We start from the raw sequence: 14,552 nt of genomic DNA on the forward strand, positions 1-14,552 counted from the left end.
TGGCTCCTATGCTCAGTTTGACAGTCAAAACATGGAGGAATTATCAGGAATACCATCAGCCCCCAATGATCCTGTGTTTTCAGCCTCCAAAGCCTTCAGGATGAACCCACGAGATGCATATAGCCCAGACAGGGTACCTGACCAAATACAAAAAACTTGTGTAGATCAACTGGCTGGAGTGTTCACCAAGATCTTAAATCTCTCACTTTGGTAGTCTGAGGTACCCACTTGTTTCAATTAGACATCACTTATACTGGTACCCAAGAAGAACGTAGTAACCTGCTTCAATGACTATTGTCAGTAGCACTTGCATCCACAGTGATGAAGTATTTTGAGAGGCTGGTTATGAAACATATCAACTCTTGCCCGAGAACTGGCTCCAATTTGCCTACTGGAGCAACAGGTCCATGGCAGATGCCATCTCATTGGCTCTTCACTCAGCCCTCGAACATCTGGACAGGAAAGATGCATACATCAGGATGCTCATTGTTGACTATAGCTCAGCATTCGATACCATCATCCCCTCAGAACTAATCAATGAATTTCCGGTAAGATGGCGATTGCTTAGCTGCTCCGAACTTTTGTTCCGTTATTTTCACTATCTTTGCACTAAATGTCTCCATTTTTTAAACCTTAGTTAGGAACTTTATTTGGTCTCTTTCACTTGCCTGCGAACGCATCTACCTTACAATGTCTACCAAGAGTTCTAAATCCGGGAGAAAGGAAGTTTCGGCTCTGCCGACTGAGACCCTTGCTGCGCTGGAACAACACCAGAAGATATTTTAAAGGAATTTAGAACTACTTTCAACCAGCTGGACGCCAAACTGGATCGGATCAACGCTAGAGTGGACAAACATGCTGAACACTTATCTTGCATTGATTCGACTTCTGAAGATTTAAAAAGTCATGTTCGATACTTGGAGACTCTCTGTTCCAGCCTAGAAGAAAAGTATAACAAACTCTTTTCCAAAATGGTGGATCTTGAAAACCGGAGCAGACGTTGCAATCTACGAATCCTTGGTTTGCCAGAGGCCACCGAACAGGGATCCCCCGTGAAGTTCTTCTCCGAGTTCCTTTGTGAGATATTCGGGAAAGATTTGCTTCCGAATCTGCCTGAGCTCGAAAGGGCACACAGGGTCTACGTTCCCCCCGCAATTCTGGGCTCCCGCCCGCGACCAGTAATTTTGTGCTTTCATCAATACCAGGTAAAACACCGTCTGATTATGGAGGCACGTCGCAGAGGTACTTTTGCTTTTCAAAATACAGTCATTCGCTTTGTGGAGGATTTCGCCCCCCAGGTTTTAAAGATGTGTGCTGAGTTTAAAGGTGTAATGAAAGTGCTTTTTGATCGTGGTATTAGACCCTCTCTTCGCAATCCTGTCGATTTATAAATCATGCTTAATACTGGAAAATATAAGTGGCTTAAGTCAGTGAAGGAGGCTGAGGAATTTGTTGGAAGTCTTCTGGCTATCCAGCCATCTTCAGAACCTGATCGGACCTCCTAAAATGGTGGATAAGTACCTCTCGTGGTAAAATGACTTTTGCCGGACTCAGACCTTACTCGAATCACTCAGACATTATTTATTGAAACTCTAAGGGCTGTTGACCATCTTTCCCTGGATTTGGTGTGTCTTTTTTTTAAATAGACATTCTGTGCTTAATGTTTCCCTGTGTATGTTTAAATTGTACTTGTGTAATCTATTTTATTCTTCTATAACTTTATCTATAGTGTTCTACAATTGACTCTAACTTGTTTTGGAGCTTTGAAGTCTTTATTGAAGGCGTCCCTGTTGGTTGATGCACAGCTTAACTGCCGATTATTTTTATTTATTTATTTTCACTTTTTTTAATTTTTGTTTTTTTTTCTTCTCTGTAAATGGTTGATAAGTACTCTCCTTGAATCTACAATTTTCCCCTTCCTCCCTTTTTCCCCCTTTCTCTTCCTTTAACCTTCTATAATTTTTCGCAGATAGGTTAGTTTTGTTTTTTTTTTCTGATTTTCTCTGTATTAAGTTTTATATTTCTGCAGAAGATGTTCCAATTTGTAGTTATGTTTTCTAGTGCATAAACTAGTTACCATTTGCTATAGTATTTATACAGAACTGCTGTTAATGACACAGATCTGGAAGTTATATTTGGTTTAATTTATTTGGTAGAGCTAGCTGCTTTTTTTGGTAGCTGTCTAGTTTTGGGTTGTGTGGGTGGGTTGGGTTTTCCAGTTCTAACATCACTCACTTTATTTATTGTTTTCCTTTATTGCTCAGGACATGTTTATGTTTTGATTTTATGAATCGATGTTTACATTTCTGCTCCCAGACTGTTATTGTATTGCTTGACTTTTTATATGCCTGCTGCCTTTTATGCATTAGTAATTGATAATGGCTAGTGCACTTAAATTCGTGAGCTGGAATGTAAAGGGATTGAATCACCCTGTTAAAAGGAGGAAGGTATTCTCACATATTAAACAACTCAAAGCTGACATTGCTTTCCTTCAAGAAACTCATATTCGTTGTTTTGATAACTCCCGGCTTCTGTCAAAGTGGGCGGGTCAGCATTTTCATTCATCCTTTGACTCTAAAGCTGGGGGGGGGAGGTCTCCATCCTTATTAACTCAAATATTCCTTTTGAACTCCATAATAAAATATCTGATACAAATGGCCGTTTTATTATTGTTTCTGGTAAACTATATAACACTAAAGTTGTACTGGCAGACCTGTATGCCCCCAACTTTGATGATGTTAACTTCTTTGAACGTTTTTTTTCCTCACTACCAGACTTAAACTCATACTCTCTTATAGTGGGTGGTGATATCAACTGTTGGTTAGATCCTAATTTGGATTGATTGTCCTCTGTTACCAGATCACCTACTAAATCTGCCTTAGCTATCCAATCATTTCTCTCTAATTTTGGTATCTCTGATATATGGCGTTTCCTTCATCCTACTGAGAGATTTTTTTTTTCCCCATTTACCATACCTTCACTAGAATTGACTATTTCTTACTCGATAACCAACTTAATCCATTTGTTTACTCTTGTGACTATCAGAGTATACTGATTTCTGACCATGCCTCAATTACTCTCTCTTTAAACTTTCCTGGTCTCCCTCAGAGGAATAAACACTGGTGGTTAGATTCAACTTTATTATCGGATGATGATTTTCTATTTATTAAGGATCAGATAACCTTTTATTTTAACACGAATACATCACCTGAAGTGTCATCCCAGATTGTCTGGGATGCCATGAAAGCATATCTGAGGGGTCAAATAATCTCTTACACAGCAAATCTCAACAGAAAGTCCTGTGCAGATCGATTAGACCTCATTAAACAGATTAAAGATTTGGATCAACTGTATGCTCAAACTAAGAACCCTGAACTATACAGGAAGCGTATAAAACCCCAAACTAAATTTAATTTTCTGTCTACTCAACCTGTCGAACGCCAACTTCTCAAAAGCAAGAGTTGCTTTTACAATCATGGTGATAAGTCTGGTAAATTTCTAGCCAATCAGCTGTGGCGTTCCAAAGCCAAACATATTACAAAGATCCGGAAGGAGAACGGAGACTTTACATCGGATCATTTAGAAATTAATGACGCATTTGAAAATTTTTATTCTTGGCTTTATTCCTCTGAATCTTTGAATGACAATATCTCTGTTGATCAGTTTTTAAATAATCTGAATATTCCTCCACTTTCATCTGATTTTAAAGTCAAACTTAATGCGCCTATATCATCAGAAGAAATACCTTTTGCAATTTCTGCACTGTCCTCAGGGAAATCTCCTGGACCTGATGGGCTCCCTATAGAATTTTATAAATCATTCTCTTCTCTTCTTTCTCCTCAGTTACTTTCAGTATTATCTGACTCGTTTAATTACGGCAAATTGCCACCCGCTTTTAATGAGGCATCTATTATTCTTCTATTAAAAAAGGGTAAAGACCCAACAGAGTGTTCCTTGTATAGGCCGGTTTCTTTGCTCAATGTTGATGTAAAGATCTTGGCTAAAGCTTTGGCTTATAGATTAGAAACCGTTATTCCCTCTATTATTTCTGATGACCAATCAGGTTTTATTAAAAACCGTCTCCCTTTTTTTAACATTCGGCGTTTATTTAATATGTTATATTCACCTCCAACTGGGATTCCGGAATGTGTTATTTCCCTCGATGCAGAGAAAGCATTTGATCGTATAGAGTGGAACTACCTTTTTGCAGTCTTAGAAAAATTTGACCTCAGTCAAAGTTTCATCTCTTGGATCAAATTGCTGTACTTGTGTCCTACTGCCTGTGTTTTAACTAATTTTCAGAAATCCCAGGTATTTAATCTCAAATGTGGCACCCGTCAGGGATGCCCCTTAAGTCCCTTTCTCTTTGATTTGGCTACAGAACCTTTGGCGATAGCATTTCGAAATTGTCCTGAATTGACCGGGATTTGGAGAGGGGGTGTTGAGCATAAAGTTTCTCTTTATACTGATGACTTATTACTCTTTCTCTCAAATCTGTCTACACCCTTACCTCCAATGTTTTCACTTCTTGACCAGGTTAGCCAGATCTCAGGCTATAAACTTAATTTACATAAGAGCGAACTTTACCCAATTAATAAAGAAGCACAAGAACTAACGTTTCGTGATCTCCCTTTTAAAGTAGTCTATAATCAATTTACTTACCTTGGGATTACAGTCACAAGGAAGTTTAAAGATCTCTTTCGTGAAAACTTTGCCAATCTTTCATATACTATAAAACAGAGTCTGGTACAACGGTCACCTCTATCTATGTCTTTGGTAGGTCATATTAATGTTGTTAAAATGTATGTTCTCCCTAAATTTTTATACTTATTTCAATCTATCCCAATTTTCATTCCTAAATCTTTTTTTGATTCCTTAGACTCTATTATTTTGTCATATCTGTGGAAGAATAAGCACTCTAGAATTAATAAAATCCATCTCCAAAAACCTAAAAAAGAGGGCGGCATGGCTTTACCTAACTTTCGTTTATATTATTGGGCAGCCAATATACGTTGTGCTACCTTTTGGTCTTTCTTCCATGGCCAACCCGAGTGCCCTAATTGGGTGGCAATGGAGTTGAGCTCCACTAAAGAATTATCTATCTCTGCACTCCCTAATAGTTTGTCCAGATTAGTAGCTAATCCTCTTGTTAGACACACTTTGCGTATATGGGCTCAGTTTAGGAAATACTATGGTTTCCATGGTTTTTCCGTTTCCAGCCCTGTCGTACATAATCACCTTTTCTTACCTACTACATATGATTCAGCATTCCATGTTTGGTATAGGAAGGGCATTAGACATTTTGAAGATCTTTTCATTGATAATCGCTTCGCTTCTTTTCAACAGCTCTCTGTTAAGTTCAATCTGCCCAATGCTCATTTTTTTTAGTTATCTCCAAATTAGACACTTTATTGCTCCTTTAATTCCTAACTTTCCTGAAATGCCTGTGAAAAATGCTAAGGACGTATTTCTTTCCATTAATCTGCTCGGTAAAGGTTTAATATCAATTATTCGAGATAAATTAGCAGCCTTACAACGGGCCCCTGTGGATAAAATTAAAATGGCATGGGAGCAGGATTTAAATACCTCCTTATCTGATGAGAGTTGGGATTCGATTCTCAAATTGGTTAACTCAACCTCTCTTTGTGCTCGCCATTGCCTTTTACAGTTTAAGATTGTTCATAGAGCCCATATGTCTAAATCTAAACTATCTCGATTCTACCCTAACATTAGTCCGCTTTGTGACAAATGCAAGAGGGGCAAGGCCTCCCTCATTCATATGTACTGGCTCTGTCCTAGCTTGGAGAAATTTTGGAAAGATGTTTTCACTACGTTATCGTATATTCTGAATTACCACCTAGAAGCAAACCCTTTAATTGCTTTGTTCGGTTTCTGGGGCGAGACAGATTAACGTCTGAGTCTGACCAAATGCCGAATATTATCCTTTGCCTCTCTCCTGGCTAGTCGCCTGATCCTCCTTAGATGGAGAGATGTTGCCCCGCCCACTCATGCTCAATGGCTTAACGACATTATGGCCTGCTTGGACCTCGAAAAAATTCATTATTCAGTTCTTAATTCAGATTTAAAGTTCCATAAGGTCTGCGGACCTTTTATCGAGTACTTTCATAACCTTCCTCTTGACTAGGGTTTTTTTTTTTCGGTCCCTTGCTTTCAACTCCCTTTTTTTTGGTAATAGGCATTATTATCCTCTGTTGCCAAGTATATTCACAGTCTGGGAGTTTGATTGTCCTGATTTATATTCTCTATATTGTGTTGTGGTTGGTCTGGAGTTTTTTTTTGTGTTGTTGGGCTTGGGGAGGATACTAAGTTTACTTGTCTTCAATTTAGGTGCTTTTTTAAAATTCTCTTTCTTTGTATCATATTGTCATTGTATGCTTAATTTTGCACTGTATTAATGTTCCTCATTTTGATCTGGGGTTTTAAAATTTGTAGTTATGTAGAAAATGTATAAAAAAAAACTAATAAAAAAAAAACTAATCAATAAGATTCAAGACCTTGGCCTCAACACATTCTTGTGCAATTAGTTCCTTGATTCCCTCACTTGCCAGTTCCAGTCAGTTTGGATTGACAACAACATCTCCTCCCCAATCTCTGTCACTAGAGTTCTACCACAAAGTTGTGTGCTTATTCCCCTGCTCTACACATTTTACACTTACGACATATGTGGCTAAACATAGCACCAATGACATATTGGGGAAGAAACCATTGTCACAGGCCGAATCAAAGGTGACGATTAATCAGCATTTGGAGGGAGACTGGAAATCTGGCAGAGCGGTGCCAGAACAACAACCTCCTACTCAACATCAGCAAGACCAAGGAGCTGATTATTGACTTCAGGGGGAGGAAAACAGATGTTCACAAGGGGGTCCTCATTGGAGGATCAGAACTTTAACTTCCTTGGTGTTATTATTTTAAAAGATCTAACCTTGGCCCAGCACGCAAGGGCAATTATGAAGAAAACACAGCATTGCCTCTACTTCCTTAAGAGTTGTGAAGATTCGGTATGGCATCTAAAACTTTGTCAAACTTCTACAGGTGCGTGGTGGAAAAATATATTCCTTGGCCACATGACAATTTGGTGTAGAAACAGCAATGCCCTGGAATGGAAATTCCTTCAACATGTAGTGGATACAGCCCAGTCCATCACAGGTAGAGTCCTCCCCAGCACTGACCATGTCTACACAAATCATTGTCACAGGAAAGCAGCAATCATAATCAGGGACCCTCAACACCCATGTGATGCTCTCTTCTTGCTGCTGCCATTTGGAAGGCGGTACAGGAGCTTCAGGACTCACACCACCAGATTCAGGAATAGTAATCACCCTTCAACCATCAGGCTCCTGAACCGAAGGGAATAACTTCACTCAAATTCACTTATCCTATCACTTACCTGTTCCCACAACCTATGGACTCACTTTCAAAGACTCTTCATCTTGATATTTATTGCTTATTTATTTTTGTATTTGCACATTTGGTTGTCTTTTGTGCACTGGTTGAACACCCAAGTTGGTGTGGCCTTCCATTGAAAATATTATGGTTATTATTCTATTATGGATTTAATGAGTTTGCCCACAAGGAAATGAATCTCAGTGTTGTATATGGTAACATAATGCACTTTGACAATAAATTCACTTTGAACAATGCTTTTAAGATAGTTTGAATATAATACTATGGACAAAATGTGCATAACAGTTGAGTATTATCATTAATGTCCAAGAACTTTATTACATACTGAACACTCCTTATGTGGAAAATTGGTGAAAAAATAATACATTCCACATTGTTCAGTTATTGAGCAATTACAATAGACAACATCAAGAAGCTTCCATCCACTTTTGGAGCTCAGAAAAATAGAAGGCTATAGGTAAACCTAAATTTCTCAGGTAAGGTGATGCAGGTTTTCTATGGTTTTATTTAACAAACCAGTCTTAGCCTCAAATACCTAGGAAAAATTTCCTAACAGAAAAAATGAGATCCAAAAAATTCACCTTAACTAAGAAATTACTGAAAATTGTTACACATTTAGAAAGGGCCTCTACTCCCGAGTTAAAAAGAATGACAGGTGATCACACTTCAAAATAAAAAACTTTGCAGCTTGGGTGTCTTCCTCGGCTTGTGAATCCAGGAACAGAAGGAAGAGTGTCAAGATATGGTTAGCCTTTAAGAAAAATTCCTTTACCTGGATGGGTAGTGGATTACTGAAATTCTCTACCCAAGGTGGCTGTAGAACCTCAGTCATTCAGTATATTCATGACCAAGATGTATAGATTTTTAGATAATAAGGGCTGAAGCACACAGTATGAGCACTGGAAAGTAAAGCTAAGGTGCAAGCAGAAACGAGGGAGCAAATCCCTCTTCTTACTTCTAACATAGAACAGTAACAACACATGAACAGGCCCACAATGTTGTGCCAAACTAGCTAAAAAGCAAATCAAAAACACCCAAAAACTAATCCCCCCCCCACCACGTACATAATGCCCGTATCTCTCCATCTTCCTCACATTCATGTGCCTACCTGCACATCTCTTAAAAGCCTCTAATGTATCTGCCTCGACCACTAAACCAGGAAGTGCATTCCAGGTGTTTACCACAGAGTACCCTTCACATCCCCTTTGAACCTACCCCCTCTCACCTTCAAGGCATGCCCTCTGGTATCGGACATTTCAACACTGGGAAACACATTCTCCCTGTCCATTCTATCCATGCCTCTCATATTCTTGTAAACCTCTATCACATCTCCCCTCAGCCTCCAACACTCCAAAGAAAACAACCCAAGTTAATCCAGCTTCTCATAGCACATGCCCTCCAAATCAGGCAGAATCCTGGTAATCCTCTTCTGCACCCTCTCCAAAGCCTGAAAATCCTTCCTATTGTGGGGCTTGTAAGCTCAAAGCCTTGACTAATAAAAGCAAGCCACCCTATCAACCTGTGGAGACACTTCACAGAGCTATGAACTTGGATCCCAAGATCTCTCTGCTCAGCAATACTGTTATGGATCTTGTCCTTAACAGTGTACTGTCTCCTTGCATTTGCCCTACTAAGTAGCAACACGTCATAGTTATCTGGATTAAGCTCCATCTGCCATTTCTCTGCCTATATATGCAACAAACCTATTGTTATGCTGTATTCTTCACCAATCTCCTACACTTTATCATCTGCAAACTCACTAACCCACCCATCTACATTTTCATCTAGGTCATTTATATATATCATAAACAGCAGAGGTCCCTGTGAAGATCTCTGTGGGGCACTACTAATTACAGACCTCCAGCTCAAACAAGTCCCTTCAACCATGTCTTCCTGGCGCAAGCCAGTTTTAAGTTCAAACAGCCAATTCACCGTGGACTCCATGCATCTTAATCTTTTGTGCTGATGGAGTTTGTCAAATGCCTTACTAAAATACATTCACTACCCTTCATCAATCTTTCTCATCATCTTGTCAATTAAGTTGGTAAGACACAACCTGCCCCGCACAAAGCCATGCAGGCTCTCCCTAATGACGCCATGGGTTTTCAAATGCTCATATATCCTATCCTGAAGAATTTTCTCCAGCAATTTCCCTACAACTGATGTTCAACTCACTGGTCAATAGTCCCAGGATTTGCCCTTGCTCCCTTCTTAAATAGGGGTACAACATTAATCACTTGCCTGTCCTCTGGGACCTCACCTGTATCTAGAGAGGACACGAAGACACTGGTAAAGGCCCCAGCAATCTTGTCTCTTTCTTCTTTCAATAACCTGGGGTAAATCCCATCAGGCCCTGGAGATTTATCCAACTTAATATTCATTAGGAGGCCCAACACTTACTCTTCCTTGACCTCTAAAATCCCCAACATATTTATACACTCAGCACTTGTATTCAATGGATACTTTAAAGTATAAGGTGTTCTCCTTTGGATGCTTTTCAACATTCAAGGCAACTTAAAAGCAGGTTCTAATTTATTTTCAATGTTGGCCAAATTTACAACAGAAATTCATTGTCCATGACCAACATTGTTATCACATCCAAAAAAGTTAAACTAAATAGAAGTACAACATACAGTACGTTTCTCACTGAAAAAAAGACAAAGCTTCCCCTTTCTCATGCAAATAGTGAATCATTCTTTAAAAAAACTTTAAAACCTATGAATATAGTATGAAGTCTTTAGCTGTATCCCATCTTACAGAGTTTTCACAGATACTTTAGACTTCCACTATCAGCACTTTTTAAAAAAAGATTTTTATGCCCCTGAACAGGTTTAGATGCTGCCACCAGTAGCTGAGGAAATCTTCACTTTGCCTTATTCCATTCTTAATAACAGGAATGGTTTTGTTTAATCAGAATGCAGACTGGATTCCATCAATTCATCCCACAAAAAAAAAGCTTTTTTTAAATTAAAATCTAAATGAAAACTGCAGTTTTTGCAAATCTGATATAAAAACCCTGGGAACACTCAACAGGCAAAACAGAATCTGTCAGAAGAGAAATCAAATTTATATACCCTTTGTCAGAACCAGGATAGAGTTGTTTTAAATTTTACAGAAGATGGGAGAAGGATGGACAAGACAAAATGTTTGCAATAAGCTAATACTAGTGTCATGATGGTTATAGTGTACTAATAAAAGCATCTGATTGATAGACGACAGCCAAAGCTGCAAAGTAAAAATCACAACTACAGGAGATACCCATGAGGGCAGGCAAAATTCAAGATTAGTCTTTATTTTACGATCGGCCTAATTCAGTGGCTTGAATTTCCCGAATTGAATTACTACTCTCCATCTCCATCTAATTTTACTGCAGCCTAAAATCCAACTTGGCCTCCATAGCAATCTTTAGCAATGAACTCCAGAGATTACCGCCCTCTGGTTAAAGAAACCCATCCTCAACTCAGTTCTAAAGGAACATCCTTTTACTTTGAGGCAGAGTCCTTTGGTCATAGACCTTCCCACTACTGGAAATATCCTCTCCATGCAACAATATAAACTCTAGCAAGAGCATGTCCAGAGCTATCAAATATTTGTCATATGTTAACTCTCATCCCCAGGCTTATTGTCATAAACAGCATTATCTCTGTGCAAATAAACTTTTGACAGTATGATGCTTAATACTTTCTTTTACCTTTAAGATGAACCATTTTTAAAAGGAATGAATCTCTCTTGCCTTTAAAATGCTAAAATGACTTTCTAATTACAGGATGTACCAGTGCAAAATCCCCTGATATTCTGTAGCTAAACAGAATCACTACACTGCTTGCTTACCAGGGACAGCAAAACCAGTCCAACTCATTCTTTGAAAATATGGAAGAATGCTTACCTTCCTCAAACTTTCTTCAGTTGTTGAAAAGTTTATATTTTTGACAAATAAAGTGCATCCTGGAATACTTTCATTCTCTTCCTCTTGAATTGTTGAATCATCTTCATTTATAGCTAGGTCACTTTGAACTTCTACAAAATAAAAAATCAGTTTCAATTTGTTAGTTTCTTGTTGTTATTTTCCAATACAATTTGTCCAAAAAAAGGCAAGATGTGACTATACCAGTATCTCGATATTTTTCTGCTGAACTAAACTGACTAATTTTTGATATTTCAGTTGATCTTACTCTCATATTTTTCACTCAAACTTTTCTGTCTTTTATCTAAAGCTGAACCCTAGTAATGCCTGAAAAACTGGGATAGATTTAGCTGCATAAATAGTGCATAATTATATAAAGTAATGAAAAAACAAATTTTTAACATTCCACACCTGTCAACAACCACAGCTGCTTAACAAACAAGTGCAACATTAGAAAGGAAGAGCAGTTTACACATCAAGTATTGGGCAAAATACTGTCATGCACAGCAGTTTGATCTTATCAGTAGTAATGAGCACTAGTGTACATTTGTGACAACCTTGCACGATACTTGGTGGATGCCTTGGCAACAGTCCTGGAAGGGGTAACATAACCATCTATTTCCTTCAGAGCTTCTTCCTCGAATGTGGCTCTACTTGTATTAATGATCATTAAACTTTGCTCTTTGTAACACAAGTTTTAAAGTATCTGTATGAATAATATTTAATGTTTCTAGAAAATATCAACTATTGCCTTCTGAGTTTCTTAAACCAAGCAAACCTGCAAGTAAGCTTCTGTAAATAAATACTGAATTCTTAAAAAAAAAACTATTAATAAAAGTAAACTTGAAATTCAGATTTACAAGGAGGGCATGCTGGTCACTATTTTCTGTATATTAATGAGGCACCATAATAGTTGAGTTAAAAATGCCGTACAGATACTGCCCCTAGTATGTTAATTGTAATTGCTTGCTTACATTAAATTCAGCATGGTCAAATTTATCTTTTTGTTAATGACGTTTTTCTTTTTAACTTAAATGCAAGTGCACACAAGGTTTATCAAGAGTCTCAAGTATAAATTGAAGTCATCCTAGGTCAATTAGAATGATTTCATTGTGATCTCAACAATGCCCAATGGGACATGGTGATGTATAAATTTATAACACATATCTAACTTGTTCTGAATAAAGTGAAAAACATCCATTTGTTTCTCTGCACACAGCAAAGCAAATTTGCTAATACATAATCACATTTAAGTACAATTACATTTCAACCATTAAAACAACTTGCATCGTCAATGTAGAATGATGTCTCAAAATGAAATTGGTTAAGGAGGTGGAGGTACATAGCAAGTTTCGGCAGCAAGGAATGAACAAGATATTTGATGAATATAAAAGGCAGACCTAAATATGACACCGGAGAGCAACTCCGCCTAGCCCATCAGTGGAATAGTTCAAATTCTTCTTCTAATGCTTCTTTTATTTCCCTTTCATGGTGGCTGGGGTCCTGTCAGTGTCAGTGATCCAGAGCTGCACTCAAACTGCAGTACTGCACTACAACGGGTTCCCATTCTTGCAGCTGTCCAGTCAGCTGTGTTTTTGATACCTCCAGGAACAACTTGGAAGACGGGCACTTCAGGGTGCAGCCAAGAATGGCCCTGAGGACACAATTTCTCACTAGAGTCGCAAACTGAAGCGTCACAGGGAGCTGGACCATTGAGATAGCGAGTATTGCAGTCACTTCATTGAGGGTTCTGCACTCAGATGATCGCTGATGAGTGAGTTTGCTGCAAATTCTGGAGTCAAGGGAAACTCAAAATCAAAGCGGTACAACAGACTGCAACATTGAAACGACGACTGTTTGTCGCCCCTCTCGCTGTGAAAGGAGTGATATCTCTATCTCCCTAGTTAGTGAGAGAAAGTGCCTGAGGGATGTTAGTCTGATAGGATGGACAGTAATTTTTGATAGACTATAGATATGGTCCTTCTTTTGGGCTTTGCTGTTGCTTGCATGGCGGTTGGTGGGAATGACGAAGCTTTCTGTGAAAATAAGCTGGGGGGGGGGGAGAGTTGATGTTGTTTATTTCTGTCATTCATTCTTTGAGGTTTTTCTTATGACTCAAGGATGTTTGCGGAGAGTAAGAATTTCAGGTTGTATATTCATTCTCCAATATTAAATAAAGTCATTCAATACACATAAGAGGGAAATTAGGAGGGCTAAGAGGCATGAGGTTGCTCTAGCAGACCAGGTGAAGGAGAATTCCAAGGGCTTCTACCTTGAAAGCAAAAGGATAGGAAGGGAAAAACTGGTCTTCTTGAAGATCAGCAAGATCATCTATGCATGGAGCAGAAAAACATGGGGAGATATTAAGTGGAAGTTTTACATCTGTATTTACTCAGAAGATGGACACAGAGTCCAAAGAAGTGAGGCAAAACAGCAGTGAGATCATGGCTATACAAGTTAGAGGAGGAGGTGTTCCCTTGGACCTTGTGGGAGGCTAGTGCACAAGTTAAAGGGCCCTGGCAACATAAAATGTCCTTAGAGTCTTTCTGAAACAACAGAACAGCACTAGCTATCTTCCACCTCTCTGGCACCTCACCTGTGGCTAAGTACAAGCCGGGAAATTATAGGCCAATGAGCCTGATATCAGTAGTGAAGTTATTGGAAGGTATTCTAAATGGTGGATATACAAGTATTTGGATAGACAGGGACTGATTAGGGATAGTCAACACGGCTTTGCATCTAATCAATCATATAGAATTTTTCAAGGAGGTTACCAGAAAAGTTGAAGAAGGAAAGGCAGTGGATGTAGTCTACATGGACTTTAGCAAGACTTTTGAAAAGATCTTAAATGGGAGGTTGGTCAAGAGGGTTCAGTCACTTGGCTTTCAGGCTGAGGTAGTAAACTGGATTCAACATTGGTTCTGTTTGAGAAGCCAGATAGTGGCGGTAGATTTATATCTCTCTGACAGAAGGCCTGTGACTTGTATTGTACCACAGGGATAGGTGCTGGGTCTGTTGTTGTTTCTCAACTATGTTAACAAGCCGGTTGATAACGTGAACAGCGAAGAAAACTATCAGAGCTTGCAATGGGATCTGGACTGGCTGGGGAAAAAGAAAATAGGCTGAAAAATAGCAAATGGATTTTAGTGCAGAGAAATGTGAGGTGTTGCACTTTCAGAAAACAAACTAAGGCAGGGCTTAAACTGAGGACAGTAGGGGA

The 14,552-nt window shown here is 38.8% G+C and overlaps 1 protein-coding gene across 2 annotated transcripts in view; it reads right to left on the reverse strand.

Moving 5' to 3' along the window:
- rbm19 (RNA binding motif protein 19) overlaps window positions 1-14,552 on the reverse strand; it is a 290,972-nt gene that overhangs the window by 223,152 nt on the left and 53,268 nt on the right. For both annotated transcript variants that reach the window (XM_059988287.1, XM_059988288.1), the window contains one exon: window positions 11,315-11,445. In XM_059988287.1, coding sequence (XP_059844270.1) covers window positions 11,315-11,445 — 131 coding nt within the window. The remainder of the gene's footprint in view (window positions 1-11,314; window positions 11,446-14,552) is intronic.

Source organism: Hypanus sabinus, chromosome 13 (assembly GCF_030144855.1).
Source record: "Hypanus sabinus isolate sHypSab1 chromosome 13, sHypSab1.hap1, whole genome shotgun sequence".
In the NCBI taxonomy this organism is placed as follows: Eukaryota; Metazoa; Chordata; class Chondrichthyes; order Myliobatiformes; family Dasyatidae; genus Hypanus; species Hypanus sabinus.